Below are 22,266 nucleotides of genomic sequence, written 5' to 3' on the forward strand. Positions count from 1 at the left end.
CTGTCCTATACACAAACATATTTAATGTCTTTTAAATGCACCTGCTTCATCATGAGCTCATTCCACATACCCACCATCTACTAAAAAACATGCCCCCCAGGTTGTCTCTAAATTTTTGTCCTCCTACCTCCAGTTTTCCCTACCCTGAGATGAAGATTATAACCATCCACCTTATGCACACCACTCATGATTTTCTATACTTATACAAGGTCACTCACTGCTCACCGTATTTTGCACAAAGGAAAATAACCCCAGCCAATCTTGTTGCTTCCTACAACTCAATGCCTTCAGTCTTGGCAACATTCCTTTGAACCTCCTCTGCACCTTCTCCAGCCCAATCACATTGGTAATTAAAATTAATGAGTTATGTTTGAGGAGAAGCTATAATTGTATTTATTATAGCCATAACCGCAAACTACTTCCCAATATATAAAGTATTCTACAAGAGAAAGTTGAACTGTCTTCAAAATTCAAAGTAAATTATCAAAGTATATATATATCACCATATACAATACTAAGATAAGTTTTCTTACAGGCATACTCAATATATCCAATAGCCGTAATAGAATCAATGAGAGACCGCACGCAATAGGGCAGACAACCAGTGTGCAAGACAACCAACTGTGCAAATATAAAAGAATAAAAGAGATTAATAAATAATCAATAAAGATCAAGAACATAAGGTGAAGAGTCCCTGAAAGTGAGTCCATTGGTTGTGGGAACAATTAGTTGTGGGGCAAGTGAAGTCATCCCCATTGGTTCAAAACCCCGATGGTTGAGGGGTAATAACTGTCCTTGAACCTGGCTGTGAGAGTCCTGTGGCTCCTGTACCTTCTTCCTACAGGGCCCAGTGAGAAGAGAGCATCACTTATGTGGTGGAGATTCCTGATGATGGATGCTGCTTTCCTCTAACAATACTCCATGCAGATGTGCTCAATGGTGGGGAGGGCTTTACGCATGATGGACTCAGCTGTATCTGCTACTTTTTGTTGACTTTTCCATTCGAGGGCATTGGTGTTTCCATACCAGGCTGTGATGTAGCCAGTCAATAAACTCTCTACCACACACCTCCAGTTTATCAAAGTTTTAGGTATTGTGCCAAATCTTCACAAACTTCTAAGGAAGTAGAGGCGCTGCGGTGTTTCCTTTGTAATTGCACTTGTATGCTGGGCCCAGGGCAAGTCCTCTCTTATAACATTGAGAAATTTAAAGTTGCTGACCTTCACCTCTGATGAGGACTGGCTCATAGCCCTCCAGTTTCCTCCAAAATAAGTCAATAATCAGCTCCATGGTCAATAGGTCAACAACATACTTCAAACAAACGCAGTGACTAAATAAATTGGAATGCTGGAGGTCAACACAAAAAAAGCCACTTAGCAAAACAAAGATCATTAAGGGCAGATTTTTCCTAGTCATTCCTAAATGCTAGGAGGAAAATCTCTTTCAAAACCAGCTTTGCTACTCCAGCATTTTTACATTTTACATGTTAATATTTATCACTTAAAAACTTGCCTGAATTGCCTTCTTTAGCAGACAGCAATACCAGAAAGGATAAAGTTTAATTGATCAGACTATATCCAGAATGTACAGTTTTGTTTGTCAATGCAACATTGACAGCTTTGGCACCAGTCAAAATTACTTGTATCTTAATTGCTGCAAAATACAAACACTGTCAAAAGTGCTATTTTTTTCCAAATGAGATGAGTTGGCTTGCATTGCACTGGATGCAGTAAGAAATATATTTAGATCTCACACTTGTTCCGAGCATCTAACCCCCCAGAAACTTCACAGGGACATGTAAAGCAGTTCAGTACTGTAAAAAAAACCAACAAGATTCTGGACTGAAAAATATGTCAGCAATAAAGGATACATTATGTCTGCATCACCTACTAACCTAGTGTATTACAATCTATTAATATATAGTAATTGTACAGTTAAGCAGTTTGAACTGAAAGATAGTTAAATGAATTCATTGGGCTTTAGCAAAATGCCAAACAAACCAATGACAAAATAAGATTTTACAAACACTCCTACAGAAATAAAACATTTTGGATGGGCTGTGGATAACCAATTTACCTGATTAGTAGCAAAATTCTGTCCCATTCGTGGATAAAAGGAGCAGTATTTGGCATCAACTGTAAGTATAAAGAATGGAGAAACATGCCGAAAGACCTGGAATTAGACAAAAGTAAAAGAGACCAATAAAATGATTTAAGTAGGGTTCTTTGAGTGGGCAGAGCGTGGTAGTAGCAAAAAAAAATCAAAATAAACATTCATTTTGCATTTAGTTTTTCAAATTATGTACAAATTAAATTCTTCCTTGAAGATTGTATTAGCAGAACTCTATATAGCCTTGCACTATATAAACAACTATCCATTCTTTTTACCAAAATCCAGTTCCTCCGAGATGTTGGTAAAGTAAAGAGCCTAAATGGATAACCTACACAAAATACTGTTCTAAATTGGCTGATACTAGTTGCACAAGTAACAAATATCAGACAGATGTAAACGTAGATGGGATGCGGACATTACTGACAAAGCTGATGTTAACTGCCAGTCCCTAAAATTAAGACTGAATTAAGATCAAGGCCTATCAATATTTTAATATTGACTTTCCCACTGACAAGAAAGTAAGGGGACTGTATAAAAGGACAGTCAGCCCACCTTACTAACACAATAGCTATGGGGCAAATAAAATTCCAGTTATTTAAATAATCTGGGATTTAAATAAAAAGAGTCAAGGAGACATACAACACAAAAACAGGCCTTTTGGCCCACTGAACCAATGCTGAGCGTCAAATACCAAATAACACTAATGCCAGTTATTTTATTTTCTATAACAGTGACAGACTAACAATAGATCGTTGTTAAAAGATTCAATTCAAATACAGAAAATGCTGTAAACATGCAGCAGCTCAGAGAACATTTGTGGAATGAGAAACAGATATGACTCTTCATCAGAAATGGGAAAGAGAAAGTAAGCTGTTTTATGTTGCAGAGAGGGAAATGGACATTCCCGTTAGAGCAAGGCCAGGTTGCCAAGGTGTAAGCTTTGATTACTGAACACTAGACGGAAACAGAATCCATTGAGGATGAACAAGACAAAAAAAGCAACTTTGAAATCCCTCCAGAGGAAGGAGCAGAACTTCTTCAAAATTGGTATTCCTGACATTGAAATCAAATCCGCAGGTGCAGAAAATCTGAAATGGAAAATGATGAAAACACTTATCAGCTCAAACAGCATCTGTGGAAAGAGTAACAGAGTTAATACTTCCGGTCAAAGATTCGTCATCAGAATTGAAAGTGAGAAAATGAGTTTCAAAAGCTAATTCACTAATGTCCTACCTGATGAGAAAGCTGCCAAATTTACTTGGGCATAAAATGGAAGACCCACAATAATCCAGTTGACTTGCACTTCACTTCAGCAACATGCACAATCACGTGAAAATCATGGACACATCAACTGCTACTGACCTATTCACTAGATACAGCCATAGTAAAGTTACCACCAGAGCAATCAATCAAACAACTTTCTCATTAACATCTGGACATTTGGGTCAAGATTAGTAAAACTATCCCATGGATAGTCAAAGAAACAGCCAGACACAGAATCATAACTTACAGTCAAAATACAGAATCAGGTACATTCTGACCCACTTGCAGGAGACCATTCAGAGGTCATAACACAAAGATAGATACGAGCAAATTACACTTAGGACTCCTGAACACTGGCTCTCTAAACTCCATGTAGTAAATGGCATAAATTCAGAGTTACAAGACATGGAAATAGGCTCTTAGGCTAAGGTGCTCTTGTCGCTAATCCCATTTGCCTACATCCATCTAAACCATTCCTATCCATGTACCTGCCCAAGTGTCTTTTAAATGTTGTATATGTATCTATCTCTATCACCTCTATAGCAGCTCATTCTTTATAGCACCTCCATTTATATGGAAAACTCACCCCTCAGATCCTCTAATCTTTTCCCTATCACCTTACATTTATGCCTCATATTATTTCTAATACGGTCTCTATACTATACCTCATTTACACTCACACTAAACCTCATTTGCTCCAGAGAAAATAGTCTCAGTCTATCCAATCTCAAGCCCTCCAAGTAAGGAAAAAATACTGTGAACTTTTTTCAGCATAATAAGCCCCAGTAGTCTGCATACATCAACAATGCTGAGGTAGAGAACTTCAAGTTCCTAAAGTGAACATTAACTGCCTGCCCCAGTGCAACCCACGTAGATGTCATTGCCAGGAAAGCTCATCAGTGCCTCTACTTTCCTCGGGAAACTAAAGAAATGTACATGTCTCTGTTGATCCTTACCAATTTGTATAAATGCATCACAGAAAGCATCTCATCCAGATGCTTAATGGGTTGATATGACAAATACTCTACACAAGACCGCAAAAAAACTGCAGAGAGTTGTGCTGAGTTGTAACATGACAAAAACCAGCCTCCCCTTGATGGACTCTGTCCATACTTCTCATTGCCTCAAATTAGCCAGCATAATCAAAGACACTTCCCATCCCAGACATTCGCTCTTCTCCCCTCCCCCATCGGACAGAAGATACAGAAGTCTGATACCTAGGGAGAGTTTCTATCCCACTGTTATATAGTTCCCCAGTGTGACAAGTTAGATTCTCAACCTCATAATCTACACTACTATGATCTTTTATCTTATCATTTTCCTGCACTGCATTCTCTGTTGCTGTTATACTTTATTCTGCATCGCTACTGTTTTACCTTGTTGTACGTCGAAGCACTATGCAAAGATGTATGAACAGTATGCAAAACAAGCTTTTCACTGTAATTTGTACATGTGACAATAATAAACAGATTTCATAAGAACATAAGAAATAGCAGGAGTAGGCCATCCAGCCCATCGAGCCTGCCCCGTCATTCAATAAGATCATGGCTGATCTGTCCGTAAACTCAGCTCCATCTACCTGCCTTTTCGCCATAATTCTTAATTCCCTTACTATGTAAAAACGTATCTAACTGTTGCTTAAATATATTTAGTGAGGAAGCCTCAACTGCTTCCCTGGGGAGAGAATTCCAATGATTCACCACTCTCTGGGAAAAACAATTTCTCCTCATCTCCATCCTAAATCTTCTCCCCTGAATCTTGAGGCAATGTCCCCTACTCTAGTCTCATCTACCAATGGAAACAACTTTTCTACTTTTATCTTAACTATCCCTTTCAAAATTTTGTATGTTTCTATAAGATCCCTTCTCATTCTTCTGAACTCCAGAGAGTATAGTCCCAGGTGACTCAATCTCTCCTCATAGGTTAACCCCTTCATCCCTGGAATCAACCTGGTGAACCTCCTCTGCACTGCCTCCAAAGCCAGTATATCCTTCCTCTAGTATGGAGACCAGAACTGCACATAGTACTCCAGAGGTGGCCTCACCAGTACCCTTTATAGTTGCAGCATGACTTCCCTGCTCTTGAATTCAATCCCTCTAGCAATGAAGGCCAACATTCTGTAGCCTTCTTATTAACCTGTTGTACCTGCAAGCCAACTTTTTGCGATTCATAAACAAGCAGTCCCAAGTCCCTCTGCACAAAAGCATGCTGCAATCTTTCACCATTTAAATAATAATCTGCTCTTCTATTATTCCTTCCAAAGTGGATGATCTCCCATTTACCAACGTTGTATTCCATCTGCCAGACCTTAGCCCACTCACTTAACCTATCTATATCCCTCTTCAGACTCTCCACATCCTTTGTACAATTTGCTTTTCCACTCATTTTAGTGTCATCAGCAAATTTTGCTACATTACACTCAGTCCCCTCTTCCAAAACATCAATGTAAATGGTAAACAGCTGTGGGCCCAGCACCAACCTCTGCGGCACCCCACTCACCATTGACTGCCAACCAGAGGAACACCCATTTATACCAACTCTCTGCCTTCTATCAGTTAAGCAATCCACTATCCATGCCAATACACTTCCTCTGACTCCATGCATCCGTATCTTATTTATAAGTCTCTTGTCCAGCACCTTATCGAACGCCTTCTGGAAATCCACATATACGACATCCACCTGTTCCCCTCCATCCACTGCACTCATTATGTCCTCAAAGAACTCCAGTAAGTTTGTCAAACAAGACCTGCATTTTCTGAATCCATGCTGTGTCTATCTAATGGAACCACTCCTTTCTAAATTTTTTGCTATTTCTTCCTCAATGACAGCTTCAAGCATTTTCCCAACTACAAATGTTAGCCTATAGTTGCCCGTCTTTTGCCTACATCCTTTTTGAAAAAGTGGCATGACATTTGCTGTCTTCCAATCCGCCGGGATCTGTCCAGAGTATAGAGTTTAGATAAATGATTACCAATGTGTCTACAAGAACCTCTGCCAATTCCCTCAGCACCCTTGGATGCATCCCATCAGGACAAAGGGACTTACCTACCTTTGGGCCTTCCAGTTTGCTCAACACTATCTCTTTAGTGACAGTGATTTTATCAAGGTCCTCACCTCCCATTTCGTCCATAACATCCTCCTTTGGCATATTAGACGTGTCCTCCACCATGAAGACCGACACAAAATAGTTGTTCAATGCCTCAGCCATTTCCTTATCACCCAATATCAATTTCCCCTTCTTGTCTTCCAAGGGACCTACGTTGACTTTAGCCACCCTCTTCCGCTTTATATATTTATAAAATCTTTTGCTATCTGTTATTATATTTTGTGCTAATTTACTTTCATACTCTATTTTCCCTTTCCTTTATTTCTTGTTTAGTTGTTCTCTGTTGCTTTTTAAAGTTTTCCCAATCCTCCAGTCTCCCACTACTCTTTGCGACTTTGTACACATGTGCTTTTAATTTAATACTATCTTTTATTTCCTTAGTTATCCAAGACTGGCTCTCCCCACACTTACTGTCCTTACTTTTGACTGGGACATACTTTTGTTGAGCACTGTGAAAAATCTCTTTGAAAGTATTCCACTGTTCCTCAACTGTCCTACCAAATAGCTTGTGCTCCCAATCCACATTAGCCAACTCCTCCCTCATCCCGTTGTAGTCACCCTTGTTCAAGCATAATACACTAGTTTTAGATCTAACTATTTCATCCTCCATCTGAATGCGAAATTCAATCATACTATGATCACTCTTTCCAAGAGGATCCCTGACTACAAGATCGTTAATCTTACCTGTCTCATTGCACAGGACTAGAACTAAGATAGTATTTTCCCTTGTAGGTTCACTAACATGCTGCTCAAGAAAGCCATCACAGATGCATCCTATGAAGTCCTCCTCAAGACTTCCTTGACCAACCCGATTCACCCAATCTATGTGGAAGTTAAAATCCCCCATGACAACTGCCGTTCCGTTCTTACAAGCCTCAGTTATTTCTTGGTTAATCACCTCTGCCACTGCAACATTTTTATTAGGTGGCTTATAGACAACACCCACCAGTGATTTTTTTCCCTTTACTATTCTTAATCTCTACCAAGATGGACTCAACATCCTGCTCTGTAGATCTTATATTTTCTCTCACAATCGCCCTGATCTCATCCCTAATCAAGAGTGTCTCCCCACCTCCTCTGCCTTCCCGCCTATCTTTCCGTATTACCTGATACCCTTGGATATTTAATTCCCAGTCATCTCCACCTTGTAACCAGGTTTCTGTAATGGCCACTAAATCATATGCCTTGGTACTGATCTGTGCCATAAGTTCACTAACCTTGCTTCTAATACTATGGGCATTTAGATAAAGTGCCCTTATACTCATTGTCCTTATAGAATCTAATGACCTATGTGATTTTTCCTTTTTACTTTTATGCACTCTACTCTTACTTTTTTCTTCACTAACTCTAGCTTTGGTCTCTGCACCACTTCCCTCTTCTTTTCTGTGTGGGCTCCCATCCCCCTGCCATATTAGTTTAAAGCCTCCCAACAGCACTAGCAAACAATCTTCCTAGGACATTGATCCCGGCCCTGTCCAGATGTAGACCGTCCGTACGGTACTGGTCCCACCTCCCTCAGAAGCGGTTCCAATGCTCCAAGAATCTGAGACCCTCCCTCCTGCACCACCGCTCAAGCTGCATATTGATTCTAGCTATCCTATTACAACTCTGGCTATCACGTGGCGCCAGTAATAACCCTGAGATGATTACCTTTGAAGTCCTACTCTTTAAGTTATCTCCTAGCTCCCTAAATTCAGCTTGTAGGACCTCATCCCGCTTTCTTCCTATATCATTAATAACTACATGCACCATAACAGCCGGCTGCTCACCCTCCTCCTTCAGATTGCCCTGCAGCCTCTCCAAGACATCTCTGACCCAGGAGGCAACACACCATACAGGAGTCCTATTTGCGGCCACAGAAGCTCCTCTCTATTCCCCTTACCATGGAACCCGCTACCACAACAGCTCCGTCACTCTTTTTCTTGCCCTCATGCGCAGCACAGCCACCCATGGTGCCATGATCCTGGCTACTGCTGCCTTCACCTGATGAGCCATCTCCACCCAACAGACTCCAAAGTGGTATATCTGTTTTGGAGGGAGATGACCGCAGGGGACTCCTGTACTACCCTCCTGCTAACTACTCTTCCTGTTGGTCACCCATTTCCTATCTTTCCTTAGATCTTTAAACTGCAGTATAACCAACTCACTAAATGAGCTATCCACAATATTCTCAGCATCTTGGATGCTCCAAAGTAAGTCCATGCGCAGCTCCAGTGCTGCCATGCAGTCTATCATGCAGTATTCCATTTCCAACTACCTCCTGACTATCATTAGCGAACTGCAGAACGCACACCCTGATGGATTGTTTATTGTTGCCGGAGATTTTAACCACGCGAACCTTAAGTCAGTGTTCCCCAGATTCCATCAGAACGTGGACTTTGCAACGAGAGGGAAGAATACGTTGGACCTTGTTTACACAAACATCCCCAACACGTACCAGCTGAAGCCCTGCCCCCACATTGGTTACTCAGACCACATCTCTGTTATGCCAATCTGAGCATACAGACCACTCGTCAGACGCTCCAGACCAGTTCAGAAGCAGGTGAAAACCTGGCCAGCAGCAGCCATCTCTGCTCTTCAAGACTGCTTTGAGCACACTGACTGGCACATGTTCAGGGAGGCTGCAACCGATGGCAACTCTACCAACTTAGGCATCAGTGACTAGCTACATCAGCAAGTGCATCGATGACATCACTGTGTCCAAGACCAACACTACACACGCTAACCAGAAGCCATGGATGACAGCAGAGGTGCATGCGCTGCTGAGGACCCACGACTCCACCTTCAGAGCAGGCGACAAGGCAGCCCTAACAACATCAAGACCCTGCTGCCCCCCTCACTGGACCCCCTGCAGTTCGCATACCGTCCCAACTGTTCAACAGATGAAGCTATTGCCATCACCCTCCACCTGGCCCTAACCCACCTGGACAAAAAAGACACATACGTTCGGATGCTGTTCATAGACTTCAGCATTCAACACAATCATTCTTCAGAAACTGATTGGAAAACTGAGCCTACTGGGCCTGAGCACCTCCCTCTGCAACTGGATACTAGACTTCCTGACTGGGAGACCTCAGTCAGTCTGGATCAGAAGCAGCATCTCCAACACCATCACACTGAGCACGGGGGCCCCCCCAGAGCTGTGTGCTCAGTCCACTGCTGTTCACTCTGCCGACCCACGACTGTGCTGCAACCCAGCTCGAACCATTTCATCAAGTTCACCGATGACACGACCTTGGTGGGTCTCATCAGCAAGAACAACGAGTCAGCATACAGAGAGGAGGTGCAGCAGCTAATGGACTGATGCAGAGCCAACAACCTGTCTCTGAATGTGAACAAAGAGATGGTTGTTGACTTCAGGAGGGCACAGAGCGACCACTCTCCGCAAAACATCGATGGCTCCCCGGTAGAGATCGTTAAGCGCACCAAATTGCTTGGTGTTCACCTGGCGGAAAATCTCACCTAGTCCCTCAACACCAGCTCCATAGCAAAGAAAGCCCAGCAGTGTCTCTACTTTCTGCAAAGGCTGTGGAAAGTCCATCTCCCACTACCCATCCTCATCAAATTCTACAGGGGTTATATTGAGAGCATCCTGAGCAGCTGCATCACTGCCTGGTTCGGAAATTGCACCATCTTGTTCGCAAGACCCTGCAGCGGATAGTGAGGTCAGCTGAGAAGATCATCGGGGTCTCTCTTCCCACCATTACAGACAGTTACACTACACGCTACATCCGCAAAGCAAACAGAATTATGAAGGACCCCACGCACCCCTCATACAAACTCTTCTCCCTCCTGCCATCTGGGAAAAGGCACCGAGGCATTTGGGCTCTCACGACCAGACTATGTAACAGTTTCTTCCCCCAAGCCATCAGACTCCTCAATACCCAGAGTCTGGACTGACACCAACTTACTGCCCTCTACTGTGCCTATTGTCTTGTTTATTTATTGTACTGTCTGCACTGTTTTGTGTACTTTATGCAGTCCTGGGTAGGTCTGTAGTCTAGTGTCATTTTTTCTGTGTTGTTTTTACGTAGTTCAGTGTAGTTTTTTTTATTGTTTCATGTAGCACCATGGTCCTGAAGAAGTGTCTCATTTTTACTGTGTACTGTACCAGTAGTTATGGTCAAAATGACAATAAAAAGTGACTTGACTTACAGATATAAAATTGTGTCAGAATATTCTCAACCCATCAATTTGTTGCAACTATCATAATCCAATTAACAGCCCACATAATCCAGGATAAAACTGATGAACTCAGTGGCATTTCACCCAGTACCTGGAATATCGACTCCCTATACACAAGCACACAAGCTGCAGTGTGTACAGTTTATAGCCACTCACCAAGACCACTTTCAAACCTGTGAATGGGCAGCAGTGCATGGGAATATCACTACCTGATTGTTCTAATCCAAGTTACACACCATAATGACTTGGAAGTACATTGCCATTCTTTTAACTTTTCAGTCCAATTCTCCGATCTCCCTCTGACTACACTGAGAGTTCCTTCACCTGAATGCTTCCTTTACTAGTTTGGAACAGTGGCACATCCCACCTTTCTGGCAGGCATTTATAGATGGGAAATTCTTGTTGGATTTGTCAGCCACTCACACACTTCTTAAAATATTTTAAAATAAAATGAATCCAAAAAGAGAATGAAAGCTTGATGCTCATAAAACTTCAAAGCTTCCTTTTAGGGAAAGCACCAGAAAATAATTCAGTGCCTCTGGAATTGTACCTTAATAAAGAATGCCATCAGAAAGCAACAAAAAGGTCATTCAGTGTGGCCAATTATACATTAATATGGCATTCCTTTGCTTACGTAAAACAAGTTAGAAGCAGTTTAAAATTTGTTACAGCAGTGGGCAAAGGAATTTTGTGTTTATACATTAAAACTGTTAACATTCCTTAGATGTTCAATGTTCTAACATATTTTGGAAAACATTTCTGACAAAAATTATACCACAATCAGCAAGTTCTTTAAAATGAGTGTAAGGTCAGTAGTGAAGAGCTGCTTGTACAAGGAAAATGAAAGTAATCCAACAATTTATAAACATTTGGAACTCATGATACATTTCTTCCAATATTAACCTAATAGTCCAATTTTACTTTAATATCAAGTCAGGTCTTGAAAGCTATTATTTATCCAGAAAGATCCTGCCTAATATTTAAAACTAATAGCCCCAGTTTAGAACCATAGAATATTACAGCACAGAAACAGGCCTTTTGGCCCTTCTTGACTGTGCTGAATCATTTTTCTGCCTAGTCCCACTGACCTGAACCTGGACCATATCCCTCCATACACCTCTCATCCATGTGCCTGTCCAAGTGTTTCTTATATGTTAAAAGTGAGCCCACATTTACCACTTCATCTGGCAGCTCATTCCACACTCCCACCACTCTCTGTGTGAAGAAGCCCCCCTAATGTTCCCTTTAAACTTTTCCCCCTTCACCCATTTCCTCTGTTTTTTTTCCTCCCCTAGCCACAGTGGAAAAAGCCTGCTTGCATTCACTCTATCCATACCCATCACAATTTTATATACCTCTATCAAATGTCCCCTCATTCTTCTACGCTCCAGAGAATAAAGTCCTAACCTATTCAACCTTTCTCTGTAACTCAGTTTCTCAAGTCCCGGCAACATCCTTGTAAACCTTCTCTGCACTCTTTCAACCTTATTAATATTCTTCCTGTAATTGGGTGACCAAAACTGCACACAATATTGCAAATTCGGCCTCACCAATACCTTATACAACCTCACCATAACACTCCAATTCTTATACTCAATACTTTGATTTATAAAGGCCTGTAGCGATGTGCTACACACAGAACTAGAAATAACGACATGCAGTCTATAAGTTGCACTCCAGACTAGTTTATTCAAACTTCGCAGCACTGGCTTTTACGCAATTCCGTTCCCACCCTCTCCGGGCGGAAATGACGTCAGAGGTGCATTACAAAAGTCTCTTTCAGCGCACGGGGTTTCTCCCTTTGATGGTGAAGGCGGCCCAGTGCCATTTTGGGGTTGGCCTCTCTGCCAACATGCACGCCATTTTATGAGCCAGTTCGCCTGCGTAGAAAGTGGGTCGCCACATAACTCCCCCCCCCCAGAACCTGCGATACACCCCCACAATGTCCACAGTCTGGATCAGTCTCTGTTTGGGCAGTCTGCCTCTGTGCCGCGGTGCCTGAACCTCGACCGGCTGCACCAAGTGCACATGGGCCGGTTTGAGTCGGTCCACCGTGAAAACCTCCTCTTACCCCCCCCAATGTCCAGAACGTACGTGGACCCATTGTTCCTGATCACCTTGAACGGTCGCTGTAGTGGTGCCCAGTGTGCGCCCCTTCATACAAATACAAACTTACAGTTCTGCAGGTCTTTGGGTACGCAGATTGGGATCTGTCCGTGCTGTGAAGTCGGTATGGGGGCCAGGTTGCCAATCCTTTCGCGTAGTCTGTCCAGGACTGCTGTGGGTTCTTCTTCTTGCCCCTTTTGGGCTGGCATGACCTCTCCTGGGATGATCAGGGGCCCGCCGTACACCAGCTTGGCTGACGAGGTGTGCAGATCCTCTTTGGGCACTGTGTGGATTCCAAGTAGGACTCAGGGAAGCTTGTCCACACAGTTAGGCCCTTTCAGGCAGGTCGTGAGAGCCGACTTCAAGTGACGGTGTAAGTGTTCCACTAGTCCATTCGACTGTGGGTGGTAGGCAGTTGTGTGGTGTAGCTGTGTTCCCAACAGGCTGGCCACAGCCGTCCACAGGCTGGAGGTGAACTGGGCGCCTCTGTCGGAGCTGAACTGGGCGTCTCTGTCGGAGGTAATGTGGGCCAGTATCCCAAAGTGTGCTACCCAGGTTGCAATCAGCATTCGGGCGAAGGAATCAGTGGTGGTGTCGGTGAGCGGGACCGCCTCTGGCCATCTTGTGAACCGGTCTACCATAGTTAGGAGGTACCATGCTCCTTGCGACACTGGCAGGGGTCCCACGATATCCACATGAATGTGGTCGAACCTCCGGTGGGTGGGTTCCAACTGCTGCGGCGGGGCTTTGGTGTGCCACTGCACCTTGGTTGTTTGGCACTGTGTGCATGTTTTGGCCCATTCGCTGACCTGTTTGCGAAGTCCGTGCCACACGAACTTGCTGGAGACCATCCAGACGGTTGTCCTGATAGATGGGTGCGCCAAGCTGTGTATGGAGTTGAAAACTCACCGCTGCCAGGCTGCCAGGACGATGGGGCGAGGTTGGCCGGTAGCCACGTCACACAGGAGAGTCCTCTCACCTGGGCCTACGAGGAAGTCTTGCAGCTGCAAACCCAAGACTGTGGTCCTGTAGCTGGGCATCTCGTCGTCTGCCTGCTGCACTTCCGCCAGTGCTGAATAGTCCACCCCCAGGGACAGGACCTGGATAGCTGGTCTGGAGAGTGTGTCCGCCATGACGTTGTCCTTTCCCGAGACATGCTGGATGTCCGTCATGTAGATGTAGGACAGATATTGCTGCTGGCGGGCCGACCAGGGATCAGACACCTTCGTGAATGTGAAGGTCAACAGTCTGTGGTCCATGAACTCAGTGAACAGCCTGCCTTCTAAGAAGTACCTGAAATGCCGGATTGCCAGATATAGTGCCAACAACTCCCGGTCAAAGTCACTGTACTTGGGTTCGGGTGGCTGTAGGTGCCTGCTGAAGAATGCCAGGGGTCGTCAGCGCCCCTCGATGAGTTGCTCCTACACCTCACCGACTGCTGTGTTGGATGCTTCCACTGTGAGGGTGGTTGGAACATTCGTTCTGGGGTGCACCAGCATCACGGCGTCTGCCAAGGCTTCCTTGGCTTTAACGAAAGCAGCTGCGGCCTCTTCGTCCCAAGTAATGTCCTTGCCTTTACCCGACATCAGGGTGAACAAAGGGCGCACGAAACGGGCTGCTGAGGGGAGGAAACGGTGGTAGAAGTTCACTATACCAACGAACTCCTGCAGGCGTTTGACTGTGTTGGGCCGGGCGAAGTGGCGGATCGCGTCTACCTTGGCGGGCAGAGGTGCTGCCCTGTCTTTGGTAATCCTGTGGCCCAGGAAGTCACTGGTGTCGAGTCTGAACTGGCATTTGGCCAGGTTGATTGTGAGGCCGAAATCACTCAGGCAGGAGTAGAGCTGGCGGAGGTGGGACGGATGCTCCTGATGACTACTGCTGGCTATGAGGATGTCATCCAAATAGATGAATGCAAAATCCAGGTCGCGTCGTCCCACCGCATGCATTAGCGGAACGTCTGTGCAGTATTCTTCAGGCAGATCGACATTCGGAGGAATTTGAACAGGCCGAAAGGGGTGATAAGTGCTATTTTGGGGATGTCTTCAGGGTGTACCGGGATTTGATGGTATCCCTGCACAAGGTCTACTTTGGAAAAGATGCTTGCCCTGTGCAGGTTTGCTGCAAAGTCCTGTATGTGTGGCACGGGGTAATGGTCTGGAGTTGTAGCCTTGTTCAGTTTGCGGTAGTCGCTGCATGGTCTCCAGCCCCCGGCTGCTTTGGGCATCATTTGCAGGGGGGAGGCCCATGGGCTGTTGGACTGCCGTACGATCCCCAATTCCTCCATCCTCTTGAACTCCTCCTTCGCCAGGCGCAGCTTGTCTGGGGGGAGCCTTCGTGTGCGGGCGTGGAGGGGGGGGTCCCTGGGTCAGAATGTGGTGCTGTACTCCTTGTCTGGGCATGGCTGCCGTGAACTGTGATGGGAAGAACGCCAGGATTCTGGTGAATTCATTGTCAGACAGCTTGATGGATTCCATGTGTGGGGTCAGGAACTTGGCTTCACCCAGGGAGAACGTCTGAAAAGTCTTGGCATGGACCAGTCTTTTCCCTTGAAAGTCAACCAGCAGGCTGTGAGCTCGCAAGAAGTCCGCCCCCAGGAGTGGTTGGGCCACGGCGGCCAGTGTGAAGTCCCACGTGAACCGGCTGACGCCAAACTGCAGCTGCACTGTGTGGGTGCCGTAGGTCCATATTGTGCTGTCATTTGCGGCCCTCAGGGTAGGTCCTGGCTTCCTGTTGCGAGTGTCCTACCTCATCAGGGGTAAGACACTGATTTCCGCTCCGGTGTCAACCAAGAAGCAGCGTCCTGACTGTTTGTCCCAGACATACAAGAGGCTGTCCTGGTGGCCAGCCACCGTAGCCATTAGCAGCGGCTGCCCCTGGCGTTTCCCAGGAACTTGCAGGGCGGGCGACAACGGCAGGCTTCTGTGCCCCATCGCTGATGGTAAAAACACCACTGTTCATTGGCCTCCTCACTCCTGCCTCTGGGTTGTGTGCGCTCTGCTGCCGGGCCTGGTCTGGCCTGCTGTTGGGCGCGTGGCCTGGTAATCCGTCCGATGGACGCCCCGCTCTCCCTCTTGGCTTTTCACAGCACGTCTGCCCGGGCCACCAACTTCTGGGGTCACTGAAATCTGCGTCGGCCAGTAGCAGATGTATGTTCTCGGGCAGTTGCTCTAGGAGCGCCTGCTCAAACATGAGGCAGGGCTTGTGCCCTTCAGCCAGGGTCAGCATCTCGTTCATTAATGCTGATGGCGGCCTGTCTCCCAAACCGTCCAGGAGCAGCAAGCGGGCACCTCACTCATGCCGTGAGAGGCCAAAAGCCCCTATGAGCAGCGCTTTGAATGCTGCATATTTGCCTTCTTCTGCGAGTGACTGTATGAAATCCTCAACCTGGGTGGCTGTCTCCTGGTCAAGGGAGCTCACCACGTAATACTAACGCGTGGAATCAGAAGATATTTGCCAAATCTGGAACTGGGCTTCTGCTTGGTCAAACCACACGTGGTCACAGCATCCAGAAAGTTGGCAGTTTTAGTGAAATTGCGTAAACAGATGAAGAGTAGATCATCTTTGGTCCAAATCCCGTTTGGACTGTCAGGGTCACCAATGTAGCGACGTGCTACACACAGAGCTAGAAATAATGACACACAGTCTGTAAATTGCACTCCAGACTAGTTTATTCAAACTTCGTGGCACTGGCTTTTACGCAGTTCCGTTCCCGCCCTCTCCAGGCAGAAATGACGTCAGAGGTGCATTACAAAAGTCTCTCCCCTTGCTGGTGAAGAAGGCGGCCCAGCGTCATTTTGGGGCTGGCCTCTCCACCGACGTGCGCGCCATTTTGTGAGCCAGTTCGCCTGCGTAGAAAGTGGGTTGCCACAGGCCAATGTACCACAAGCTCTCTTTACAACCCTATCTATCTGTGACACCACTTTTAGGGAATTTTGTATCTGTATTCCCAGATCCTTCTGTTCTACTGCACCCCTCAGTGCCCTACCATTTACCTTGTATGTTCTACCTTGGTTTTTCCTTCCAAAGTGCAATACCTCACTCACACTTGTCTATATTAAGCTCCAAGCAGGAATGCAGACAAATTTAAAAAATAATGAACAGTTCAAACTGAAGTGACCAAAGTCACCAAAGACACTCACAAATTTCCAAAGATGTGGAGAGTATTCTGATTGGCTGCATCACCGCCTGGTACAGGGGTGGTGGAGGGGAAAACCACTGCACAGGATCGAAATAAGCTGCAGAAAATTGTAAACTCATTCACATCATCATGGGCACTAGACTCCCCAGTGTTCAGGACATTGTAAAGGAATGATGTCTCAAAAAGGACCCCCATCACTGTTCTCATTGCTACCATCAGCAAGGAGGTACAAGAGCCTGAAGGCATACACTGAACAATTCAGAAATAGCTTCCTCCCTTCTGCGTTCAAATGACCGAATGGATATTGAAACCATGAATACTACCTCAACTTTTTTCTTTTTGCAGTACATGTGTAACTATTTTAAATATTTATTTCTTACTGTAATTTATAGTTTTTATGTATTGCAATGTACTGCTGCCACATAATGATAGCATAGCAACTAGCACGCTTTACAATATAGGTGAGCCAGGTTCAATTCCTGCTGCTGCCTGTAAGGAGATTGTATGTTCTCCCATTAACAGTGTGGGTTTTCTCTGGGTGCTATGGTTTCCTCCCACATTCCAAAGATGTATTAGTTGGTTGGTTAATTGGTCATTGTAAATTCTCCTGGGATTAGGCCAAGATTAAATTGGAGGATTGCTGGGAGGCACACCTCAAAGGGCTAGAAGGCATAAATCAGATGTATCAGTATCGCAATGGAATAAAGGGAATTATAGAGGCATGAGAGAGGAGCTTGCCTAGGTGGATTGGAGAGGGATACTGGCAGGGATGATGGCACAACAGAGATGGCTGAAGTTTCTGGAAATAGTTCACAAAGCGCATGATAGATATGTCCCACAGAGGAAAAAGTTCTCAAATGGCAGGGGTAGGCAACTGTGGTTGACAAAGGCAGTTAAGGACTGTATAATAGCCAAGGAAAGGGCATATAAGGTAGCAAAAGTGAGTGGGATTCTGGCATGGTCCCAGAGGAGTGGAAGATTGCAAATTTCACTCCACACTGTGTGGACCAGTGCACTCTGGCCCAATTAAGTAGCTGTCTCAGTTAGGCAAAGTTTCATGGAAATGGTTAAAATGGTACAAAAACACAAACTACCATTTAACTGAATAAGAAATTAAATATTTAAATGAAATGCAGAACAAATTAGAACACTATCAATACTATAAAGCTGTGTATTAATTACTAATACAGTGGTAGTTCCAACACCATATTCTTCAGTAAGATGCCACACAGACACACCACAATCAAGCTTCTGCAATAACTCCACTTTCTGTGTTGTTGATAATGATAGATGCTTCCTTCTCTTTTTCTCATTGTTACCCATGGGGTATCTGCAGCTCTTTTTGACATTTTCACAGTGAAATTAAACACAACGTCAACAGTGAACACAAAATATCAGCGAACAGCAAATGCACGTGTAACCAGTACAAGTGCTGAGCCACAACTGACGTCTGGCAGCCTCTGCTAGTGCTGCCACGTCACACCTGAGTGATGTCAGCTGTTGGTGAAAAAAAAACTGGTTTTTGGAGCTTTTTGGATTTCAGAATTTCAGATAAGGGATTATGGACCTGTAGTTATCAGCAGAGGAATTCATCCAGTGTATGCTAGCTCATTCTTTTGATTTATTGTAAATGAACAAAATCATTGCATACACCTAGTGTAAATAATGGACTGCCTTCAAACAGGGTTTTGATGATTCCATCCTTCAAATCTTCATTTTTACTGCAACATTTAAGATAATTGTTGATACTTTCAAATTCTTCGTAGTTCCTAAATGAAGTAGTGAAAGTTTCATTTTCACGTGAAGCATCTCCAAGCCTGAATGCTTGAAGCTGCAGTGAACAAAGCAGTTCTGAATTGTCTTACTGCATACTTCTCACCAACTGTCAATGACAAAAAGTAATTGCTTTTTGAACAGAAGCACACGCAACTGAAGCTACTTAAAAACTTTGTTCTATATACAGTGTAGTGTTTAATGGCAACACAAGTACGCATGATTGACGTTAGTTAGCAACTGTTTGGCAACAATCTCCTGTCTCAATTAAACAGCATTGTATTCCAACAAAGGAAATCCCAGCTATTTTCTCAATTAGTTTTTTGTTCTATAAGAGTTGTCCCAAATAAGCGGCTGCCCCAATTAACCAATGATGCAATTAAACAGAATCCACTGTATTATGCTCAAAAGTAGGGAATAGCAACCTATAATGGGGCCATGGTGAGCAGCACCGTGCTGGGAATCTTGAAATGCACTTCAAGCAATCATTATCAGCAGTCACACACATTCCCAAGAAAGGCCCTGCTCACCCCCAGTTCCAGATGTAGAAGCTAGATGGTGATGAAAACGAATTCAGCACATTTGTGTTTTATGAATACAATTTCTTCTAATTTTTTATTAAAATTATCTGCATGTAATACAGAATTCTGCATAAATATGATATCTGCTCAATAAAGCAATATAAGAGACTGAGCCAAGAAAGAAGTCTTATAGGAAAGAACATTGCCAGGAAGTAAATACCAAAAACATTAGAATAATGATGAGAATGTAAAAATCAGAACACAAACTCAGCTGTTCTTATAAACTATTCATACAGACAATTTCTGGTAGGTAAACTAAATTTTAACTGAAATTTCTATGACAAAACAGTGGACAATCCTCACAAACCATGAACTTACCCGGTCAATGGCTTTCCCGACACGTGAAACACTGCAGTGAATGTCCTTGTGGTCAGAGGCCAGTTTTTGAACTGTGTCCTTTATTCTTTTGCAACACTGTGACAAAACAAGCGACAAGGTCCCCGACAATTCAACATCTTGACCTATACCATAAGGAAAATAAAAAAGAAACAGGCATTTCATTTTTATAAACTGGTAAACTCATCCATTATTCCTATATTATTTGTAATTTAGCACTCATATACTTGCTCTACATAGAAACATAGAAAACAGGTACAGCAGTAGGCCATTCGGCCCTTCGAGCCTGCACTGCCATTCAGTATGATCATGGCTGATCATCCAACTCAGAACCCTGTACCTGCTTTCTCTCTATACCCCCTGATCCCTTTAGCCGCAAGGGCCATATCTAACTTCCTCTTAAATATAGCCAATGAACCGGCCTCAACTGTTTCCTGTGGCAGAGAATTCCACAGATTCACCATTCTCTGTGTGAAGACGTTTTTCCTCATCTGTCCTAAAAGGCTTCCCCCTTTATCCTTAAACTGTGACCCCTCATTCTGGACTTCCCCAACATCAGAAACAATCTTCCTGCATCTAGCCTGTCCAATCCCTTTAGAATTTTATACGCTTCAATAAGATCCCCCCTCAATCTTCTAAATTCCAGTGAGTATAAGCCTAGTCAATCCAGTCTTTCTTCATATGAAAGTCCTGCCATCCCGGGAATCAATCTGGTGAACCTTCTCTGTACTCCCTCTATGGCAAGAATGTCTTTCCTCAGATTAGGGGACCAAAACTGCACACAATATTCTAGGTGCGGTCTCACCAAGGCCTTGTACAACTGCAGTAGAACCACCCTGCTCCTGTACTCAAATCCTTTTTGCTATGAATGCCAACATACCATTTGCCTTTTTCACCGCCTGCTGTACCTGCATGCCCACCTTCAATGACTGGTGTACAATGACACCCAGGTCTCGTTGCATCTCCCCTTTTCCTAATCGGCCACCGTTCAGATAATAATCTGTTTTCCTGTTCTTGCAACCAAAGTGGATAACCTCACATTTATCCACATTAAATTGCATCTGCCATGAATTTGCCCACTCACCTAACCTATCCAAGTCACCCTGCATCCTCTTAGCATCCTCCTCACAGCTAACACCGCCGCCCAGCTTCGTGTCATCCGCAAACTTGGAGATGCTGCATTTAATTCCCTCATCTAAATCATTAATATATATTGTAAACAACTGGGGTCCCAGCACTGAGCCTTGCGGTACCCCACTAGTCACTGCCTGCCATTCTGAAAAGGTCCCGGTTACTCCCACTCTTTGCTTCCTGTCTGCCAATTCTCTATCCACATCAATACCATACCCCCAATACCGTGTGCTTTAAGTTTGCACACTAATCTCCTGCGTGGGACCTTGTCAAAAGCCTTTTGAAAATCTAAATATACCACATCCACTGGTTCTCCCCTATCCACTCTACTAGTTACATCTTCAAAAAATTCTATAAGATTCGTCAGACATGATTTTCCTTTCACAAATCCATGCTGACTTTGTCCAATGATTTCACCTCTTTCCAAATGTGCTGTTATCACATCTTTGATAACCAACTCTAGCATTTTCCCCACCACCGATGTCAGACTAACCGGTCTATAATTCCCCGGTTTCTCTCTCCCTCCTTTTTTAAAAAGTGGGGTTACATTAGCCACCCTCCAATCCTCAGGAACTAATCCAGAATCTAAGGAGTTTTGAAAAATTATCACTAATGCATCCACTATTTCTTGGACTACTTCCTTAAGCACTCTGGGATGCAGACCATCTGGCCCTGGGGATTTATCTGCCTTTAATCCCTTCAATTTACCTAACACCACTTCCCTACTAACATGTATTTCCATCAGTTCCTCCATCTGACTAGACCCTCGGTCCCTTACTATTTCCAGAAGATTATTTATGTCCTCCTTAGTGAAGACAGAACCAAAGTAGTTATTTAATTGGTCTGTCATGTCTTTGTTCCCTATGATCAATTCACCTGTTTCTGACTGTAAAGGACCTACATTTGTCTTGACCAATCTTTTTCTTTTCACGTATCTATAAAAGCTTTTACAGTCAGTTTTTATGTTCCCTGCCAGCTTTCTCTCATAATCTTTTTTCCCTTTCCTAATTAAGCCTTTTGTCCTCCTCTGCTGGTCTCTGAATTTCTCCCAGTCCTCAGGTGTGCCGCTTTTTTTCGCTAATTTATATGTTTCTTCTTTGGACTTGATACTATCCCTAATTTCCCTTGTCAGCCACGGGTGCACTACCTTCCCTGGTTTATTCTTTTTTTTAAACTTTTTTTATTGAGTTTTCAAATAATTACAGAAAGAAAATATATTAAAAATATATATATACCCTTCCCCCTCCCCCCAGAAAGAAAGAAAGAAAGAAAGAAAAAAAGAGTGCCTGGATATCAGAAGATCCCCACATGCTCCATGGAGTTCGTAATAACTTTAGTATATATATTTCTTTCTTTCCCCAAATAACCAATTATTTTGTCTTCGGAGCACCTATATATTTAATCCTGTCTTTTGTAAATAAGGGCGCCAAATTTTCAAAAATGTTTCATATTTATCTCTTAAATTATAAGCAATTTTTTCAAGTGGAATACAGCTATAAATTTCATTCTTCCAACAATCTATACTTAAGTATGCA

At 44.0% G+C, this 22,266-nt stretch overlaps 1 protein-coding gene across 3 annotated transcripts in view; it reads right to left on the reverse strand.

Moving 5' to 3' along the window:
* LOC140726180 (E3 ubiquitin-protein ligase RMND5A) overlaps positions 1 to 22,266 on the reverse strand; it is a 74,360-nt gene that overhangs the window by 35,196 nt on the left and 16,898 nt on the right. For 2 of the 3 annotated variants that reach the window (XM_073042191.1, XM_073042193.1), the window contains exons 2-3: positions 19,583 to 19,725; positions 2,077 to 2,172 (exon numbers count right to left, since the gene is read on the reverse strand). In XM_073042191.1, the coding sequence (XP_072898292.1) occupies positions 2,077 to 2,172; positions 19,583 to 19,725 (239 nt within the window). The remainder of the gene's footprint in view (positions 1 to 2,076; positions 2,173 to 19,582; positions 19,726 to 22,266) is intronic. The other variant, XM_073042192.1, reaches the window with a different exon arrangement.

The sequence above is a fragment of the Hemitrygon akajei genome, chromosome 4 (genome assembly GCF_048418815.1).
Source record: "Hemitrygon akajei chromosome 4, sHemAka1.3, whole genome shotgun sequence".
NCBI classification, from domain to species: domain Eukaryota; kingdom Metazoa; phylum Chordata; class Chondrichthyes; order Myliobatiformes; family Dasyatidae; genus Hemitrygon; species Hemitrygon akajei.